Consider the following 19,854-nt stretch of genomic DNA (forward strand, 5'->3'; position numbering starts at 1 on the left):
AAAAATTTAAATACCAAATTTATCACAATGGTTCCTCTAGCTTTGTAATTCTTCATTAAACTTTACTTAGTGTCTCGGTTCTTTTTTTTTAACTGCTACGGGTAGAAAAACGATCATTATTATGAGATCATTGTCTCTTGCATTAGTATACAATAAAAAATTCAATACCGCAAAATTCTAATTAATTTTTTCCTTCTTAAGGTAGTAGATACGCGCAACGGTATCTACTACCTCAAAAAAGGTTTTCTGATTCGCTTGAGAAGGGGAACTAATCAGTTTGGCCTTGTATTTGAAATAGATTTAGCGTCTGAAAATTGTTTAATCTCATCCAACTATACCACATGGTAAAACTCTTTTAAACTGAAACATCTGATATTGGGACAATTTTTGTTTAGTTTTTGTTCTTTTTTTCTCACTTCATGCGCAGCGGTGGTTAAATGACATTAGTCAATTCTGTGAGCATACTGCTGTGCATGATAACATGAAATACAAAACAAGCCTTCTATAGGGGGCCGTTCCAGTTATAATCAGAAGATGCTTAATATTCCTTTGAGAAGCGCATCCGAAGCAAGAAAACAACCAGCCGAGAAGTTCAAATAAACTATCAGAACATTTCTGCGTTTGAGACTTAGCTAGATAGGACTTGTTTTCGACATGCCTTTTACGGTTTACAATTTCACTGAGGTAACTACATGTCAGTCATCATTCATTCGCTCCTAGACGGGTAAAGCGTTAGAATTTCAAAAGAACTAGCTGCATCGATTAATTCTTGCGACACGCCGACAAACGTCCTAATACACCTGGACCCAGCATGGTATAAACGTCATGTAAATTCAGTTCAAAGGCTGAGCAGTATATAATTCGCGCAAAATGACATCGATGGAGACAGCGACATCGATCTACTGGCTCATAACATGCCGTGGTAACTGCGCAGCAAAACTCTCAATTCTTCAAATTAATGACCATGCCAGAAAGTACTGAGTTATTCAAAATTTTGAGTTTGCACGTGACGTCATGGCGCCTTGATGGTGGACTTAAACAAAAGATTTCAAATTAAGTTTCGAATCATTTCGCAGCAGATGTAGCGAAAATGGAGAGCATCTTGAAAAACGTAGTTTGAAACTGGAACATCTGTCAAAAGCATTGAAGGTAATACCTCGCCATTAAGCTGCAGGAGGCTGGTTGCGGGATTACGTCGGATTTTCCCGGAAAGTTGGCTTCGTGAACTCTTTTGTCTTCGCTTCACCACAATATACAAGCCACTATAAACTGGAAGTCATTTTCACGATGGCTCTCTGTAAAAACGAAAGCAAAAATCTCTCAACTTGCCGTCCAAGCAATGACTCCTTGGAGATTTCTTCAACTTTACTCGTTTCTGAGACAACGAGCAGCGCTAACTTGGCAGAGGACTCTGTACCCGTTGAGGCGGCAAAACTATCAATTTATACCACGTGTGCTCTGTTCGGAGTCATCGGCAACCTTCTAGTGATTGTAATCTTAACAAAACTCAGGGGAAAGAAAACTCGTATTACTGACTTCTTTTTGATAAACTTGGCGATAGCGGATCTAGGCTATTTGCTGTTTACATTTCCAATGGGGGCTGCACGGGAGAGAGCTCCCTTTGGCTGGCCTTTTGGCAAGTTTGTTTGCCTTTATCTTCAACCTTTCACCGAGATATTCCACGGTGCTTCCGTGTGGTTTATAGCAATTACTGCTATAGAGCGATATCGGAAAATAGCGGCCAGAAATCCAAAATTACACGATGCGAGGAAGCGGGCTTCCTTAAAGAGAGCTGGGATCGTTGCTACTTGTACATGGATGGTGTCGTTTGTGATGTTTGCTTTTCCACTGTATTTTATTGTTGATTACCAAAAGGTGCCCGGCGGAGGAACATTCTGTGGCCCAGTGTGGCCTGCTTGGGATAAGGACCTTGTGTTAGCGCGAGTTTACGTCGCTTGTCTCACTTTGCTGTCGTACATACTTCCACTTGTTGTTATATCTTGGACATTCCTAGCTATATCACTAAAGCTTAATGAAAGCAGTAAATTTATTAAGACCATGAAAAGCAATGAAAAAGAAAACGAAGCAGCGAATCTCAATGACTGCAGCGCCATCACAAGTAGAAAGCACGCTATTCGTCTCGTGCAAAACATACGCGCTAAGAGAATTTTAACTCCAGTTGTTGTGGTGTTTACTTTGTTCATGCTTCCCCTTGCTGTTCTTCGCTTGTGTGTTGTATCTTGGCCAGCTATTGCCAGCCAAAACTTTTACAACAACTTGTTTTTCGCCGTCGTAGTTTGCACTATTATAAATTCATCTGCAAATCCAGTGATATACTCGATGATTAGGCTCGACTTCCGCCGTCAACTGATGCGAATAATGTGCAGGAATACTACAGGAAATCAGTCCCGGCGGCATTACTCATCTAGTCAAGGCGTTTGTTCCCGATTGAGCTAGGCATCTATCGGTTAACGGAAAACTACAATCGCGCACGGAAAGATTTGCATGGATTCTTGATCTTCATTTTAAAAAAATCGATTTATTTTTTAGGCGCGTTCTTTAAGACTCCTTCTGAATCAATACAGTAACTGTCTAATTTTTAAAATGTAACTTTTCGAGACGATCAGAGTTTTGGCAAAAGACATTTTTTATCCCATCATGGAAAAAAATAGTGCTAACCAAAACAGAAACTCGGAAATTGATAAATTCATTTCCTATGGGCTGGAGGCGATTTTTTGAAAAATGAATTTGTATACAAAAACAAATTACTTGACAAAACTAACATCTGATTTGACATAAGTAGAAAAACCCTTATAAATAAGTAATGCCACTTAATCACACTCATGTATAAACATAATAGAAAACAATACGCACTTAAGCTTCGAAGGTTCGCCATAACTTTAAAGCTAGTTTAAGTGCTTGCTTTCTTTGAAATAAATCATATGCAAGTCCTGTAGGATATTGTACATCTCAAGGGAACTCTGTTGACTATTTTTCTCGTGACGTCATCGTCGTTTTTAATAGACGTTTGAGTAAATTTTATACAAAGCGTCCTCTAAAAGCAACTTTTTATTATTTAGTTTTCCGGCTTCCTTTTATAACTGTAATTTTGGTTGGTAGTTAGTTAGAAATCAATGTATGATTGTAATTAGGTAAAGGAATTTTACTGTGTTTAAAAATAATGCTATATCTATACACAGAAGCATGAACTACTCTCCTTTTTTTTTACTTTACCTTACTCGATCTGATCTTCTTTAAAACTCTGCTTAACGACTTGTGCATTCTCCCTGAAAATTACCTAGCTAATCTGTCAGACTTGTAGCCAGTAATGGCAATTAAGCAAAGAAAACGGGGAGTGAGTTGCAAGAGCGATTCCCCCACCCGTGAAAAACAATTTGTCGGGCATTCTACGGGTTAGACACATCGTCTGAAGCTGGCACTACCGAGGGGCATTTACGACTTTCTGAAAACATAGAAATGACTGAGAGGATCTTGGAAACTAATTAAACGATAGTTTAATTAATAATGGATAAGATTTTAGATATGATATATGTGGAAATAATTAAAGATTGTCATTTTTAGAAATGGAGAACAAAATTAAACGAAACTAAATTCTTCAAACTTTTCACTGAGATGGTTGATCACAAAGACGCATTAATTTATCATGCAGCGGAATTTTCAAAGATCTATTATATTACATTAAATAATTTATTGAACTTGCTTGGGGCGAATTGGGGAATTATGTTATGGCCAAGTAGTTGACTAACATCTCAGATAAAAGAGGTTGAACTTTCTGGATCGAGAAGAGATAACAAAACTGCGAACTGAAGTCGTCTTCGTTAAGTTTTCAAACCTCAAGCCGTGAAACAAAACGTACCAAAACGATACTTCACTCAAAAGTTTTTTGTAAAGTTTTTAGATTCGTACCCTGAAAAAAGAAAAAACAAAACGAAAGGCAAAACAATACAAAGAAAAAGCATTTTCATTCTTTTTCCCATTACATTATCAGTCCAGAAACTCTACATTGCATTGCAAATTCTTATCAGTAATAATAGACTCTTTTACAGTTCTCTGCTTAGTGACCTGACTTTTGAATGGCAGCGAGACTGCAGGTGACTTTGTTTTGATACAGACCTCACTATTTTTCTTGTGTAAATCAAGTTGTTCTTAAGCTAATTAATTGACATTTAAATGAGAAAAGCAGAGAGGTCTGTATCAAAGCAAGGTCACCTCCAGCCTCGCTTGTTTTCATAGGCCAGGGGTCCGTTTCTCGAAGGTCCCGAAAAGTTTTCGCACCCGAAAAGCCGTAGCAAAATCTCAAACTTTATGACTTCAGCGCTGTTTTATTCACATGTTCTTCATACGAACAGAGGTTCTCTTCATACAAGAACTTTCAGTTGTATACACCTGCCTGTCTTTAAATACCGATTAACTAAAAATGGCTTTTCGGGCCCGAAAAGATTCCGGGGCTTTCGATAAACGGGCCCCAGCTAACAAAGCGCAAACTGTAAAATGGCCTATTGCGACCACCAGTGAGCGCATTGGAAAGTGACAGTCCTTACAAAATTTCTTCCATTAATTTAGCTCAGCCATAAGTTAAAAAACTTTTTATTTCTCAGCAAAAGCAAAAGGCGGGAATCGTGACGTCATTGAACGATACGACACTCAAAAAGGTGACATACGGAAAATACGCCACTCGGGTCCCGGATGAAGTGGCGTATGGAATCTACGAGTGGTTTAGTTCCCAGTAAAACACTCTTCTCCATATAATAATAACCACTCTTTATCACTTGATGTTACAATTATGGTATCAAAAAGCTGCCCAATCATTGGTAAACACGTTGTTATCATTTTTGTGATACAATAGGTTACTATAGCAACAGTGTGACCCGCTGAAAACACCCTTAATTAAAGCTTGAGGGGCTTATAACTCAAAAACGGCGCAGTGAAATTTTTTTATATTATTAACTTTTGATAAGTATGACAAGACGCAGCTTTTAGCAAATTTTGAAAAAAATCTGGTCATAAAGTGCAGAGCCACCTTAAAGTTTTGAAAGTTTAAGGTGGCTCTGAACCCTATGTACAGAAATTTGTCAAACTTTGCTAAAAGTTGTGTCTTATCATTGTTATCAAAATTTGATGATATAATAAAATTTCACCGTGCCGTTTTTGAATTATAAGCTCCTAAAGTGACAAAGAGTGGGTATAACGACCCATCTGAATCTATGCACTGGAAACTGTTTTGAGCCACCTTAAAATAAGCACCGTTAATTGTACTGCTCTCCACCATTCAGAATAGAGTAAACATTTATTGAGTGTGCTGTGTAAAATATTGCAAGAATATCGCTAAAACAAGGGTGAAAACAAAAAACTTGATCATAAATGATCAACCAGGACTTGTAGTGCCGTGATTATGGTTCTGTTACGGGGCCGATTCACATGGTACGACTTTGTCGCATGCGACAAGTTTACGACAGACCTACGACATGAATTGTCTCGAAAAAATCAAACCTACAACTCGCTTACGACTGTTGTGTACGTCAAAAAAATTGTCGTAGGATTTTAAAACATGTTTTAAAACGCTGCGACAATCGTAGCCGAAATCGATAGAAAATCACGTGTTGCGACAAATTTCTACTGAGTAGGGGACGAAGGAGAAGTTTTCTTTCGTCAAAATGGCGGACGAAGTTGTTGTCGACTGATTCACATGAAGTCTTTTCTCGAAAAGTACTGAACGGATTAAAGCGAAAAACATCTCGTTAGAGAGTTTTTTCAAAGCGCAGGACAGCTCAAATATTTGTTCACCGTTTGTTAGAACTTTCGCTCCGTATATCCTGGTGCAAACTTTTGCATATTTAATTTTGTAATTGATAATGTCGTGCGCATGTAAATGGTCCTAAGTCATGTCGTAGGCCTGTCGTAAGCTTGTCGCATGCGTCAAAGTCGTACCGTGTAAATCGGCCCTTAGAAACCACAAATTTACAGAGCTGAACAAATACAAAGTATATCCACAGGATACCATCCACATTGTTTCCCATTTCAAACATGACGAGATTTTTTGTTTCGATTTCTGATTGGCTAATGCAGTGACTGGTTGACAGCTAATAACTTTGTTGTGCGATGACTTTTCAGAAAGCTTTCAATGGCTAGAAACTTCAGTTAAACCTTTCGGTTTTGACGTCGACAAAACAATAGGAACCAAACCCAATTAAACTCGAAAGAGAAGTGAAGATTCAAAATGCCCTTGATGTGAATTATTTTGCGAGTCGAGTTTTACTGAAATCAGTCTTATCTATTTCTGAAGAACATTGTGATAACATAGTTTCTAAATAGTTAAGACAATATATCCCTAGCAGTCAGTAAGTCGATTACTTAACGAGATATTTTGGTTTCTAATGGTTCCTATACGCTCGAGGTGGTCCGGTTACGAATAAATTCTCCGAAACAAGGAGGTGTTTTCATTTTTCCCATCTGTGACGAGATTTCAGTTGCCAGCAGTCTCTACTGACGTTCTTTAAATCACTGCTGAATACAGTTGTTGGATTCATTTGAAGAGCAAGTGAAATGGCTAGCCGTACTTTTCTCGAGGTTCTTGGACATGTTATGTTCAGTTTTACGCGAAGTGTGACAGACCATTATAATCCAGAAGAGCCCGAATATACGGCTGAATCTTTTGGATACAGCCCTTTAGAGAGCACGGGTCTAGAGTGGTATCATCACCCTGTTGATGAGTTTATTTACAAGGAATACAGCGACAGAGAAATCACTAACACATGTTATCTAGCGGCAAGCAGTCTTGATGTGCGGGTTACAAATGCGTGTTCAGTAGTGGAGAACGAAGCAACGGCAGACCGTGAGGAAGTTGATCGAGGAACAGCTTGGAAGCGACTTCGACCTTCCGTTTGCTGCACAGTTTGCAAATCAATGTACTTTGGAGGTTTGATTTCACTGCTGTCTGCTATCATTACAGGCACAATATACATGCTGGTCTCCTACCTATGTTATAAAACTGTCAACCTTTGCGAATTTTCTCCGCCAAACCGGACATTAATCCCAGAGCGAGTGCAGTGGATGAGAACTCTCTCGACTGTAATAGCTTACATTGTTCTCTACAACTGGTTCTTTGCGACTGCGCTGCTCCTTTTTCGCATGTATCAGTTGAAAGGGCTGAAGATGAAGCTGTTTCTTTCTTACTGCCTTTTCTACTGTTTAGACGCAGGATATCGTGTAACGGTTCAGGCCCTGGGGATATCTTACTCCAAACTTTCCGTATTGCAAAAGATTCCAACAAACGTTCTCTTTCTTGCCAGCTTCGGTTTTCAAGTCTATATTTTAACAAAACAATTCTGTACACGGTTAGTAAAACGGAAAATATTTTTGTTCCTCCAATTGTCAGCGTCAGGTTATCTAACATTCATTCTAGCCCTTATTTTCACTCATTTTATTTATCCAGCGTATATCAAACGAAGCAAAGAAGGTAAACTTATTATCGCTCTGTTTGCGCCTCTAACAGGAGTTTTGCTTAAACTAGCGTCGCGAATTTGCGCTCAGCGGTTATGGAACATTACTCATCCTGGTTATTCCTATGTCTTATTGGCACCGCTATATTATGGGTCAGCGGTTGTTTTTCGAGTTTTACAAGCGGATCTTGGAAGTTTGCATTCAATCGTTGTTCTTGGAATAATTCACGGCGCTGCAGAGGTCATAGAACGTAGTACCATGGTTGTGATAGATCACATTTGTCATCTGCTTTGGCATAGGAAGTCAGCTCCTTGGGGAAGTTTTCGTACTCCTCGCCGTGAGAGACTAATGGCTGATATCGCTATTCTGAGCATGTTGTCCGAGTCCGCGGCTATAATATCTGTTAACGGTGTTTTATACCTGTATCAATGGACTTATCTCGAGAACAGTTCATTCGTAAACTTGGTGCATTCTTTTGCTATTCATACTTCAGTCCCGCTTTTAATTGAGTGGTTTTTCAACAGCGCGTCTCTTGCGATAGAGACTCGCTATCAGAATATGTCTGTCATGGCCGTTTGGCGAAGACAGTGGAAGAGGCATATCTTAGTCGCCATTGTGAACGCAGTGCCAATAGCAGTTTTTCTCAGTGGCAATCTTTTATCGGTTGTACATGAGCTCTTTGCGGAAGCTAACGTTAATCAACAAACTTGTAAAATTCCTTTTACATGAGATTCCAGTGCCGTCGTGGAAGCATAAGGGCGTGACTTTTTTTGCAATAAAATCGGACAATGAAAGGGGACTTTATTCATTTCAAAATGATGTAAACCAGGTTTTCAGCTTAATATTATAAAGAAATAATAACCTTACCAGAAGGAAAGGTAGAAATAATCTTTTAAAAAAGCCCCGATTAAAGCCAAGCTTAGTCTGTCCACAGCGTTTATTTCTATTGCTACGAGTTATTTTTCTTCGAGAGCGTGATGGATCTTTGATAAGCTGATGGCATGTTAATTTCCATAATGCCAATCGGAATTTTCCGTTTCTGGAGAAACGAGGAATTCAGTTTCTCAAAAGAAGTCCACAGACCCTCTATTGTTTTCTTTCCCCAGGGGCACCTCCTTGCGTTCGGGCTTTTAATGCAGATTCCTGCGGTTAATACTTTTACTTACGACCTCGACGAACTCAAAGCAAAATAGAGTGTCTGTGAACAGACTGGGCCGAGCTTTCATTTTTAAAATGCTTTCATTTTTTTTTCGTTGAAGACAGAACAACAATGATTTGGTTCCTTTCTTTGAGATCCTATCAGTTCTATGTACGGTTTGTAATATTAAGTGTTTTGATTTTGTAACCGAGATTTGTGCCTTTCTTTACCAGGTTTTTACTGTCTTTCGAAAGTAACGGCCCCTAAGGGCGACCAAAATAAAAACTCGCAAGCTCAGGGCTTTTAACTTTCGAAAGTAACCTGTCCTGAGGGCGAATAAAATCGAAAATAGCGAGCTCAGGGCTTTTAACTTTGTGAACATGAAATCTTTTATGTTAAAATACTTCTTCACTAAACAATTTACTTATATAAAGAAAGCACCCTTGATTGCAATGTAGCTGAGTGTTTGCTTGAGGATGGTTTGACAGAAACACATCACGTGATTTGCTACAATTGATTTTAAATGTTTTAAAGTAATTAAACCTCTAAATTGTTTTCCAAATTTTCATCCTACCAGAAACTTAGTTTTTAGTCTCGCAAGAAGCTGTTACACTCTCTTTTGTAGCTAACATCAAGGCGAGTAAAAGCACTTGGTTTGTCCTCATTAGGGATGAAACCAAACTCGATGCCAGGCTCTCTCTCTTTTCCCTGCCTTGTACAGTATACTATAGTGCAGTCTAGTATTACCAACTAACCAAGTCTCCTTTACTTTCCGTATTTCCTGCCATGTCAAGTCACTGACTTGATATCGGCCTTCATGTTACTGACTTGATATCGACCAATTTTTTGGCAAACTTGTGTAATCTCACCAAAGTAAGAACCATGGCCTATACTTGAAGACCCTGTTTAGGACAAAAGACAAAAGACAAACTCTCTTGTTTTAGAGGAAATGTGTCATTTTTTACACCTGTAAAGATGCAAAGATCTTTTACTTGATATAGTAAGGTGGAACCAAATGGCTCGAAAAAGTTGCACAAGCTATTGTATGAGTGATGTCGGCAGTTACATTTCGAAAGCTCTTTGTTACTGTTTTGTTACTCTTTGTTTACTGTGTATGAATAATACAGTCAAACTTATGATTGAAGTTAGCTAACAGGACTTTGATAAGAAAAATATCCTGCAACAACATCACGTAAACCGGGATGTAGTATTGTGTGTGAGACAATGACATCTTTCTGTCATGGCAATGTCCAACACAAATTAAGAAACTAGACCTACCACGAGAGCATTCTGTTCAGTCCATATGCACTTGTTAAATGCTGATTGGGCGGAAAAATAATTAACTAATAATTTTTGATTGAAAGGCTTGAAAAAGACATGAAATCCAGCTTGCCCTTTGGACAAGTAGCACTCAAATTTTGCTTGCCCTGGGCAAGTCTTATATCGTCTCTGTCTTTTTGTGCAGCTACTGTCAAATGTTACTACATCAGCAATTTTCACCTTTTTACTATACAGCGTTTTAGTTTTGTTAGTCTTCATCCTCTTCTTCATCAAATGATAGCAGGCTCTTATTCTTGACACTTTTCATAGTACTTGTAGGTTTGGATTTCTTTCTATCATCTGCGTTAGAATTTAAGTCCTTTTCACTGTCATCTGATTTCCTCTTAGATGGCTTCTTAAAAACAATTTTGCCTGCGTCTTCAGTGCTGTCTTTTCTCCCTGCATCTTTTCTCTTCTCCTCTGTTAAACACAAAGAAAAACAACATGATTTTCCCCCCCTTTACTTTCAGATTCAACTAACAGTATTCAACCTTTATACTCAGAGAGAAACCCCAGTCTAAGGTACAGTTAAGGTACAGTGAGGTCACTGAAAGTGTGAACACAATTTTAGTACATTTTCTATTAATTATTGAATAAGGGTTCTTCTTGTTAACAAGAGTATTTTGTATTTTTATACTGTAAAAATGCTAGTCTTATACATTATATCAAAAGCCTCAATTCTATGGTCACCAAAAAAAATATACGAAAAATGTCAAGTGTTCATGGTTTGAATGCCCTTACTATGAATTGTGCTCTTGAGTTGATATGCAACAATCAGATAGCAAAATTACACCTGCAATTCAGTGTTATAAGCATAATAGAGAATAGCGATCATCTTTGACATGTCATCTTTTGACATAGATTGTTGTAACTGGCTGGAGGACCCTTTTAAACTATGAAACTGGCAAGTTGTCCAATTATTAGTGGAAGAAATGACAAATAAATGATAACTTCTGAACTCAATTCGCTGAAGAAGATTGTGGACCTTACGTGTTTCCTGATTAACAGGATAATTCAAATAAAGTGTAGTTGATCAGCCCTAAAAAGTGACTTCCAGCTGAACTGGGCCACTACGACTTGATTTGCAAGGTGTAAACATTGAAAGCACTTTGATTTATCTCTCACAGAATGACTTCTTGTTACTTCTGGAACCTCAGTTTGATGTTAAATTCATGTTGGACTGTAAAGAAATCTGTTGTGCTTACATTATTGATATAGGCCGGGCATATACTGTAAAATCCCATGTTAAAGCCCTGGGCTTATATAACTTCATTTGGTTTTGGGTGGGCTTATAAACAGGGGGGCTTACATCTGGGAAGGGGAGGGGGGGGGGCATATAAGTAGAATAAAAAGTTTCAGAACGACGAGATAAAACATATCTGAGAAACAAATTAAAGCTAACATACCATTACATTTAGCGCTATTACCGCATTATTACCCTATTAGCCTATTAGCCTATAACTTTCGATTAAAAATTTTGATGTTTGTAAAGAAACGTCAAACTAACATATGCTGACAACGACATCTGCTCCATTGAGGCTTCTTTAAAACAGGACTTGTCAAATATAAACCATTGGTTCATTGCCAATAAATTGACTCTTAACATGACAGAAACTGAATTTATGTTAATTGGATCAAGACATAAATTGAACAGTCTATCCATTCTCCCAGACTTGGAAATTAATGGTACACAATTAAACAGAGTCAATTTTACCAAGTCTCTTGGTGTATTAATTGACGAAAATTTAACATGGAGTAATCATATCAACACTATATCTAAAAAAATCTCTTCTGGTATTGGATCTATTAAATGAATAAGTCACTGTGTTCCTCCTGCAACTCTACATAACATCTATCACGGGTTAGTTCAATCGCACTTCGACTATTGTACTGTTGTTTGGGGTAACTGTTATGATGCTGACGTCAACTAACTATTTAAAGAATTAGGCTGGGACAATTTAGAAACTCAACATCAAAAACTAAAGGTTGAGATGGTCTATAAGTCCTTAAGTGGCCTCGCACCCAATTATTTGTCCTCGAAATTCATTCAGTGGAGTGATGTGATTTCTTCTTACCATTTGCGCAATTCTGATAATAAGCTTGCTATTCCCTTGCCATGTACTAGCCATGACAAAAATAGCTTTGGCTATAGTGGTGCAGTCCTCTGAAACAGTCTACCCTCAACTGCTAGGTAAGCAACATCTCTGACTAATTTCCAATGATTGTTAATTAATTCCGACACAGCATTCATGAAAAACAGGCTTTAATTTAGTTTACTTTTCTTTAATAGCTAGCAATATTTTAAATTATAGAAGATTAATCTGTATACATAGTCTTTCATAATAAGTTGTAGCTTATCTATTAAATTGTTAATGCCTGATGTATTTACCATGTTTTTAAATAAAGATGATGATGATGATGATGATGATGATGAAGGGCAAAAGGAACGCACTTACACATTAGATGGGCTTATATCTGGAATATCTTTGTTAGCAAATAGAAGGGCTTATATCGGGGGGGGGAGCTTATAACTGGGGGGGGGGGGGCTTTAACATGGGATTTTATGGTAGGCCAGGTTATATGGCATGCCAAGAAAAATACTGAGAATGGTTTTCTGTCAGCCAAAAGTTGACAATGGGCCAGGTCCTGTTTGTTTGTTTGTTTGTTTTATCTGAGTCAACCACTTATAAGTAAATTTCCAGGATCAAGGCCAACTGATTGCTGGATATTACACCCACTTTCAGTGCTATGTGTATAGGCGACATCATTCAACTATCTTTTGACATGCTATGAAAATGGCTGAAAGACCATTTAACTATGAAACTAGGAATTTTTGCAATTATTAGCAGAAGAAATGACAAATAAACAATACTTACTGAACTCAAATGGCTGAAGAATATTGCCGACTTTGCATGTTTCCCGGTTTATCAGATAATTCAAACGATTTTAATGTGGTTGATCTGCTCTCAATACTGACTTCTGGTAGAACTGGGCCAATACCGCTTTTAATATTTGCAAGGTGTAAACATTCAAAACCGTTGATTTATTTCTCCTGGAATGACTTCTTGATACTGCTAACCTTACTTTGATGTCAAATAAATCCATCTTTCATCAGTAAAATTCAAATTTCACCATAAAGAAGTCAGTTGTGCTTACATTTTTGACATTGGCCAAGTTACATAGAAAGATGACATGTCGAAAGATGTCACCTATGCACGTAACACTGAAAGTGGGTTTTAAAAGGTCCACTGCTAATAAAAGGTTTGACGGTTATTCTGAAGATGGCACGGCCAAGTTGTCTAGCCAGCCCCCCTCCCACCCCCCAGTGGGGGGAACTCCCATATGAAAAGTTGGGGGATGCTTGTCGTCTCACTTAGGGGTATAAATCAAGGATTCTGGTTAAGGGTGTTCATGACGAAACGCCACTATTTTCAGCTGTCAAAGTATCTTTTTGGGGTGCACTCAAAGAAACAATGATAATGAGAATGTTCTTATTTTTGTTTTTTGGCTCAATTTCTGCCAGTATCTCGAGTCTGGTCTACTGGTAGGGGCTCTTTTCCTGGACAGCGGCTGGAAATCATGCCTTTTCCATTTTAAGCGGCACCTTTTACAGGTCAAATAAAGCTCGAGCCATGCCCAGAATGGTCTCCTGTAGGGGTTTAACTCAAATTTTCCGATGGGCACCCCTGACCTTTTCATCTGAGAGTTCGCCTCCACCACTCACCCCCCCCCCCCCACCCTCTACACCGGGGGCCCGGCCTGACTTCTTTCACTAAGATGATACTGGCGCTTCCAAATATATCATTAAACTTAAGGGTCTGTAACGTACAATTATCCCACAGAACGTCTTGACAATTACTCTGGATAACTAAGGTCTCAAAACTTTAAGGATGAAGTACATAGAAGTCTTCAACAAATTACCTTCTTCGTTTGCGTCTTCCTCTGCCTTTAACCGTGTTATGAAAGCATCAGCCTCGGCTTCACTAACATTACATCCCAATACTACCGTGGGTTTCTCGTCTTCATGCTCTCTATCATCTAGTTTAGACGATTCACCCTCTTCAAATTTTGTTTCAACTGTGGCTGATTCTTGATACCCAACCTTTTCCTTGAATTTTGCAATAAAAGAAGGCGTTTTTGGCTTCAAGTAAGACACATTTCTGCCCGCCATATTGAAAATAATCTTGTTACCAGGCCTTTAACGTTGGAAATGTTTCCGCTGCCAACAAAGACTGCGGCAAAATGCCGTCATTTCACCCGGTTCACTCGAAACACACTGGGTATCACCCGTAAAAATGATACCCAAATTACCGGGCAGCAGCCGCTGTAGTACGTACTATAGTACGGTATATATGATATGAAGTCGAGCATAATGGCAGCTTGACCGGAGGTGCACATACAGGAGAAATTTGGACAGCTACAGAGCTTTTTTCAGTTAAAAAGAGCGTATTCGGGATTTATACTGGGAATTTTTCCTATTTACGTGAACACGAAAGCAAAGGTCATGGGCCGGTTAGTGTTTTTTTTTTTTGGATAACTTAAATGTGATGTAGCGATTCGTTTTGTTTTGAAATTCAGCTAATCCTTTACCTGAGGTTTCTCTTTCTTATGCTTATGACTACCTTCCTTTATTTTAATTCCTCAGCCGAAGGAAACGTTTTAGGGCAGAAGTGAACGTGAGGTATCACCAAGAAGATGGTGTCCAAACTAACAGGTTGGAGCGGCTGAACGCTGTTGGCGAGACGAATGGTATAGGGTTTAGTGGTAATGCTGATGCCGATGAGCCGGGCCATGAAATTGATTTAAATGCTGCAGCACCGGACATGGAACAATCAGATGAAAGTGATGGAGCAGAGACGTCCACCACCAATCACTAGCAGAGGCTGCAAAGAGCAGAGAATGCTTGGTCAAAGCTACGAGAGGGTGTTTTGGCAACAACAATTGAAAACCAAGCGTCTTTATTTGATGAGAGGTGCCACTTCTGTGAATCAGAAGCTGGTGTCTGTCGTTGTCTTGACTGTGGACCTTCAGTCAGCTGTTGCAAGTCTTGTGCTGTTTCAAGGCACACCAAATATAACATTTTTCATCACGTTGAAATTTTAACTGTAAGTCTTCTCTCCGGTTTATACTTTGTAGTTGTAAGTTTTGAAAAGTAGAAGTAAGCGTGATACAGTACGTTCAAACCTTGCCCTTAATTTTACAAAGACATTTGGTTACTCTTGCCTTTCTTCTATTTGTGTTTTCTTCGTTATGTAAAAGCTTGGTCTTTTAAGGCATCTGCAGTCCACCCTGTGCATGTTTTATTGACTATCAGTGACTCAGCCTCAACCCACAAATATAGGTTCACCTAATTTTGTAGTTTGTGTGTAGTTCATTGTTTGTCATTCATGAGATTATTAGCATGTGTAAGACCCACCAAGTCAGCTTAGAGATCTTTCCAAGATATGAAGGCCAACTATTTAAAGTTGTGTTCCATAAACAAAGTGGGGTCTCCTGTTTTCGTAGGAGATCATGGCCTGCTGACGATTTTTATAAGCACATGCATTGAAATGGCTGATTTCTTTATTCAACACACCTGTTGCATTGTAGCCTGTTGATGTGTGGTGCAATCATATTAGTTTATTCAGTTGTATTACAGATTTATAGTTATGTTGAATGATCTAAATTGTATTTTTAATGTTTCAATTAAATATGTGTTTTGTTTAAAGATCAATGTCCCCTTAGAAATGGAGCGAATCTTGGTACTTGGCAACCATCATTGTTCTAGTACATCTACTACTGGTAGCTCTGTCCTTTTCCGTGAAGTAACTGTTGTAGACTCTCGAGGTTAGATATGTCAGCTAGCTTACTATGGTGTCGTGGAGTGTCTAATCTTATGTAGACAGCAATTTAATGTTACATATCAGTCTTCATAAGTACATATAATTTTTATCTTTAAGTCCCAATTTATAAAAAAAAAAGAGAAAAGGATGTGTCTGCCACAGGGCATACAGTAATGTTAAGATCCTGATATAGGCTTCTTCGTAAGTACATTTAATTTTGATCTTTCAGCCCCAGTTTGAGAAAATGAGGATGTGTGTACTAAAGAGCGAACAGTAATGTTAAGATTCTTCTAGAGGCAAATTGATATTAATAGTAGTTGTAAATCTTGTTTGTGGGAGAGGCAACAAACAGTGAGTTGGTATATTGTTAATTTTAGGATTCTGTTCTGTAAGAACATGCCTTGCTGGTGTGTATATTCATTGACAGTGCACATTTTCTGTAGACAGTTCTTCATATGTATACATGTATAAATTATGTAATCTATCTATATTTATATTTATGTAGGCTATCAAACAAAAGTGAAGGTGCAGTTTTGTAACTGTGAACCCGATTTTCTGCGGCTGTTACGTTTCAATCTTTGGGGTGCAACACCAACAAAGCCTGAGTTGGCATTCACTCTAGATTTGATGAAGCTACTACACACCCTGAATCTTGAGTGTCAAGTAGCTGTTAAAGACTTCTGTGCTGCCCTTGAGATCCTGACAGATGATGTTATCGTCTTTTCAGTGAGGACCACCTTTGATTCATATTCTTTCTTGTAATATTATTCTTTATTTTCTGCATCTATTTCTTTATGCTTCCATGTTTTAAGAGCAAAGTAGGCTGTTTGTGCCTTAAACAATCTTGCTTGTTTTTGAAGTACGACAGTGCTCGTTGCTTATTTCTCACAGTATATATAATGATGATACCACATCATTTGTAGGTATTTCTGTTATATTTTTGGAACCCTCCTGTATTTTGATATATCCCACCATTAGTTTTTACCTTAGGAATACTTACCTCAAAACACGGTGGGTATGAAATTTAGGTTTAAGATATAACCAACAAGTTGTGGCTTGTACATTACTTTAGATATGCATGTGTGCCTTTTCAGACAATTTTTTTCCAAGGATTGCGATGGCTGTCTGTTTACATTGTACCTATAACTGGTTTGTTTTTAGAACCAAAGAAAGCTATATCCAGTGGTCATAGACAGTCTTGAAGAATTTAGGTTTGTTCTATTTTTATGTCTCCTTACACCTTACTTATTATTGAACTACATTTGTAGTACTAGTTACTATTTATTTGTATTAAGTGTTGAGCTCTGAACAGTACAATGTTGCTGTTTTTTTGCATGTTATATTGTCATAAACTATCCACTCTTAAGTTCACAGTTAGTGCTTGTAATGCTGTTGAAACTATAGTGTGTCCTGCATGTCCCAAGGTATGGAGAATGGTGAGGTCAATATTGTAAGTACAGTGAATGTCTTAAGCGACAATCTGACATCCTTTGATTGAAACAGAAGGAGATGGGAATGGCTGATATTGCCTGAGATTGTATGTTGATGACCTTTGAACACTATACCTTTAGTTCACTGTTGGGACTTCTAGTTAGCTTTGAATCCCTAGCCTGTTTGAAATTGTTTTGCTGAATGCTCATGAAGTATGTCATTATGGGCCTTGTTTGGAGACTTCCCTAGCTAGTTGTATAGACAATCTAGGTCTACCTAGAAAGAGATTGTTCAGTTGCCTAATCACTCTGTGTTAATTAATACACCTTTGCAGACTCAGGGTACCCTTCTTGAATCCATGGATGCCTTGTTTATTGGCCGAAAAAAGTCAGCAGGCAGAAGTGTGAGAAATCCTCTCTTTGGAACTGTTTTGTTTGATGATGACACAGAGGTGGAAGAGTTTGTTCAGCAACATCCAACAACCAGTAGAGCAAATGGGGTGTGTGGAAACCTGTTTTCTCCAGCAGAACTATTTGAGACATTAACTGACTGAAACTATGTTGATACAGGGCTGTTAAAATTACATTAGAAAAATGATCTGGTAGTGGGAAAGTGCAATGAAGGGTGGGGAAAGGCAGGTATTTACCTAAGATTATTACATTAATTGTATATTGTCTTAACTACAGCAGCGGGAATCGCCCAGCTGCATTGTGAATATCTCTTATTATTATTGCTATTAGTCAATTTAGATTGACTATTTAAACCTTAAAAATGACAGTATTAGTCACATGACCATGGGCGTGGCCTGATGACGCCATCACTAGTGTTGCTGAGCATGAAAAACTTAACACACATAAACTAACTAAAAGTGATGAGGTTATACGAGAATAAATTTTTCTTAGCAACGGCTCGAAAAGATCGCTTAATGAACCCTTGAGGTCTCCGCGGGAAAACTAATTTATTCTAGGTCGCTTAGTGCCTTGGTTAACCTTGTTAGTGATTTTTTTTTTTGAGAATTTTCAACTTCGATTGAACTTCTCTAGCTGTATTGTGTTGTTAGGCTTTTACTGTATTTCGTTTTAACGGACTTTTGTGAAGTTTTGTCGCTTGATTAGTTGTACCCTTTCCTCGGGGTATTGTGCTGCTGCATTAGACGAGGAATACGTTTCCACTTTTTTTTGCCAAATCTGCAGGGTGGGTTTTTTAGTGGTTGTTCGTATCTGGCGTAGTATACACGTTACTCTTGCTGTATATACGTGAGGACGCTCTATCGCTATCAGGACTTTCATGCATCAGAAGACTGACTGACATGTCTGAAATAAACTTTTCACATTGAATGTCTCGTATGAGTGTAGTCAGAATGAAACATTTTGGTGCTTTAGCAGCTGCTCACAGTTTCTTTTATTCCTTTCAAATGCCATGCTTGCCAAATGGTGGTGACGTGTTATCGTCATATTTTTTGGGAATTCGAGTAAGGAAGTGAAGGCGCTTATTCGTCGTTAACGTTATCTTTATCTTTTTTTCATTTAACATTATGTCAACCGGTTTTGTTCACTTCCCTGTTGGAACTTATAACGGAGATGTGAAAAGCTAAAATATTTGAAAAACAAATGTAGCTCGTAGATATCCTCTAGATGGGGGACATTAACCATTGACAGCTTTTAGTCTCTTTCCTCACCTCTCTCTCTTTCTTTCCTTTCCTATGTTTGTTATCACCTTGGAGAGGACACAGTGTTTCCCTTCCCGCCGCCTCAAGCCCCACCCCTTCCACACACATCCCCCGAATAGTGGTAATTGCAAGATTGTTTATCGGGCCGGGTGTCCGTTTCTAAATTTGCGATTTTGAACGGGCAATCTATGACCGATTTCTTTGACATTTTAGAGTCTAATGGAAGAATACTTGACAAACAAAACGATCTAATCTTCATAGCAATCACACAATCGATTTAGCGTTTATCCTCGAACTAGCGCCCGGGGCGCTTATTTAGAAATTTAGGAGAAGGTGGAAGGCGCTTATTCGAGGGGAGTGGGGGGGGGGGGGGTGGGGGCTTATTTAATTTTTCCTAAATCGTGGTCAGATATGATCAGGGTTTTTTCGTAATATATTTATATGTCAGTCCCTCAGAAGTCTCTCAGAAGGGTCTTGTCTCTCCTAGAGAACTACGTAATATAACCCCTTTGGTCGGTTTAAGCATGCTACACGCACAAGGTTGGCTGGGCTTTAGGCAGTGAATCATCAGATCTTCATTGCCGTCCGGTGCGACGGTCAATTTGCAGTGCTTGAATGAGTCAACGATCACTTGCTGTGGTGATTGGGCACGACCAACACGACCAAAACTATACATCCTGTGTTGTCTCAGTACTCTTCGATAAAACAAGGGGAGTAGAGGGCGCGCTTGTTCGAAGGGAGGCGCTTTTTTAAATTTTGGCCGATGGGAAGGGCGCTTATTCGAAGGGGGCGCTTATTTAAGAGGGGGAGGAGGAGGAGGAGGTCCTAGTTCGAGGATTTACGGTATCTATGTAGAAAAAGTTTTCCAAAGCCTTATATTTCAAGAAAATGCAATTAATTTATTTGTTAAACACCGCAAAGAAGCTGGTAAAAAGTGACAGTTTACTCAAAGCTAGTTCAACAAGAATCCGAATCGTAGAGTTCCGAAATCAGCGACTTTTTACCTTTGCTCT

General features: G+C 38.6%; 4 protein-coding genes and 1 long non-coding RNA gene across 6 annotated transcripts; 4 read left to right on the plus strand and 1 right to left on the minus strand.

Moving 5' to 3' along the window:
- Positions 1-1,039: 1,039 nt before the first annotated feature.
- LOC145466135 (galanin receptor type 1-like) lies at positions 1,040-2,644 on the plus strand. Its single transcript, XM_081449905.1, has one exon. It carries the CDS (start codon positions 1,288-1,290, stop codon positions 2,455-2,457), a length of 1,170 nt encoding a protein of 389 aa, XP_081306031.1. The 5' UTR covers positions 1,040-1,287; the 3' UTR covers positions 2,458-2,644.
- Positions 2,645-5,589: 2,945 nt separating this feature from the next.
- On the plus strand, positions 5,590-8,190 carry LOC145466238 (uncharacterized). The gene has a single exon (XM_081449966.1). The coding sequence runs from the start codon at positions 6,565-6,567 to the stop codon at positions 8,188-8,190; it is 1,626 nt and encodes a 541-aa protein (XP_081306092.1). The 5' UTR covers positions 5,590-6,564.
- An 11-nt stretch (positions 8,191-8,201) lies between these two features.
- On the minus strand, positions 8,202-14,100 carry LOC145465682 (uncharacterized protein KIAA1143 homolog). The gene is made up of 3 exons (XM_081449451.1): positions 13,841-14,100; positions 10,100-10,339; positions 8,202-9,501 (listed from the first exon to the last, which is right to left on the minus strand). The coding sequence occupies exons 1-2, from the start codon at positions 14,088-14,090 to the stop codon at positions 10,128-10,130; spliced, it is 462 nt and encodes a 153-aa protein (XP_081305577.1). The 5' UTR covers positions 14,091-14,100; the 3' UTR covers positions 8,202-9,501; positions 10,100-10,127.
- A 91-nt stretch (positions 14,101-14,191) lies between these two features.
- LOC145465821 (uncharacterized) lies at positions 14,192-15,601 on the plus strand. Its single transcript, XR_014041711.1, has 2 exons — positions 14,192-14,431; positions 14,565-15,601. It is a non-coding gene; the product is annotated as an uncharacterized LOC145465821 (long non-coding RNA).
- Positions 15,602-15,615: 14 nt separating this feature from the next.
- On the plus strand, positions 15,616-18,845 carry LOC145465819 (uncharacterized). Of its 2 annotated transcripts, XM_081449579.1 has the most exons (4): positions 15,619-15,745; positions 16,247-16,467; positions 16,903-16,952; positions 17,507-18,493. In XM_081449579.1, exons 1-4 carry the CDS (start codon positions 15,646-15,648, stop codon positions 17,577-17,579), a joined length of 444 nt encoding a protein of 147 aa, XP_081305705.1. In that variant the 5' UTR covers positions 15,619-15,645; the 3' UTR covers positions 17,580-18,493. The 2 variants fall into 2 exon arrangements, with proteins under 2 accessions (XP_081305704.1, XP_081305705.1); XM_081449578.1 differs by having other exon boundaries at positions 15,616-15,745; positions 16,903-18,845.
- The last annotated feature ends 1,009 nt before the right edge of the window (positions 18,846-19,854 follow it).

The sequence above is a fragment of the Orbicella franksi genome, chromosome 13 (genome assembly GCF_964199315.1).
Source record: "Orbicella franksi chromosome 13, jaOrbFran1.1, whole genome shotgun sequence".
In the NCBI taxonomy this organism is placed as follows: domain Eukaryota; kingdom Metazoa; phylum Cnidaria; class Anthozoa; order Scleractinia; family Merulinidae; genus Orbicella; species Orbicella franksi.

Bases quoted from the DNA above. Each gene is read 5' to 3' on its own strand.
- LOC145466135 (XM_081449905.1), top strand. From the start codon at position 1,288: ATGGCTCTCTGTAAAAACGAAAGCAAAAATCTCTCAACTTGCCGTCCA.
- LOC145466238 (XM_081449966.1), top strand. From the start codon at position 6,565: ATGGCTAGCCGTACTTTTCTCGAGGTTCTTGGACATGTTATGTTCAGT.
- LOC145465682 (XM_081449451.1), bottom strand. From the start codon at position 14,090: ATGGCGGGCAGAAATGTGTCTTACTTGAAGCCAAAAACGCCTTCTTTT. The intron at 10,340-13,840 runs GTAATTTGTTGA...TGTGTTTAACAG, and splicing joins GGAAGACGCAAACGAAGAAG to AGGAGAAGAGAAAAGATGCA.
- LOC145465819 (XM_081449578.1), top strand. From the start codon at position 15,646: ATGGAGCGAATCTTGGTACTTGGCAACCATCATTGTTCTAGTACATCT. The intron at 15,746-16,246 runs GTTAGATATGTC...ATATTTATGTAG, and splicing joins AACTGTTGTAGACTCTCGAG to GCTATCAAACAAAAGTGAAG. The intron at 16,468-16,902 runs GTGAGGACCACC...GTTTGTTTTTAG, and splicing joins ATGATGTTATCGTCTTTTCA to AACCAAAGAAAGCTATATCC.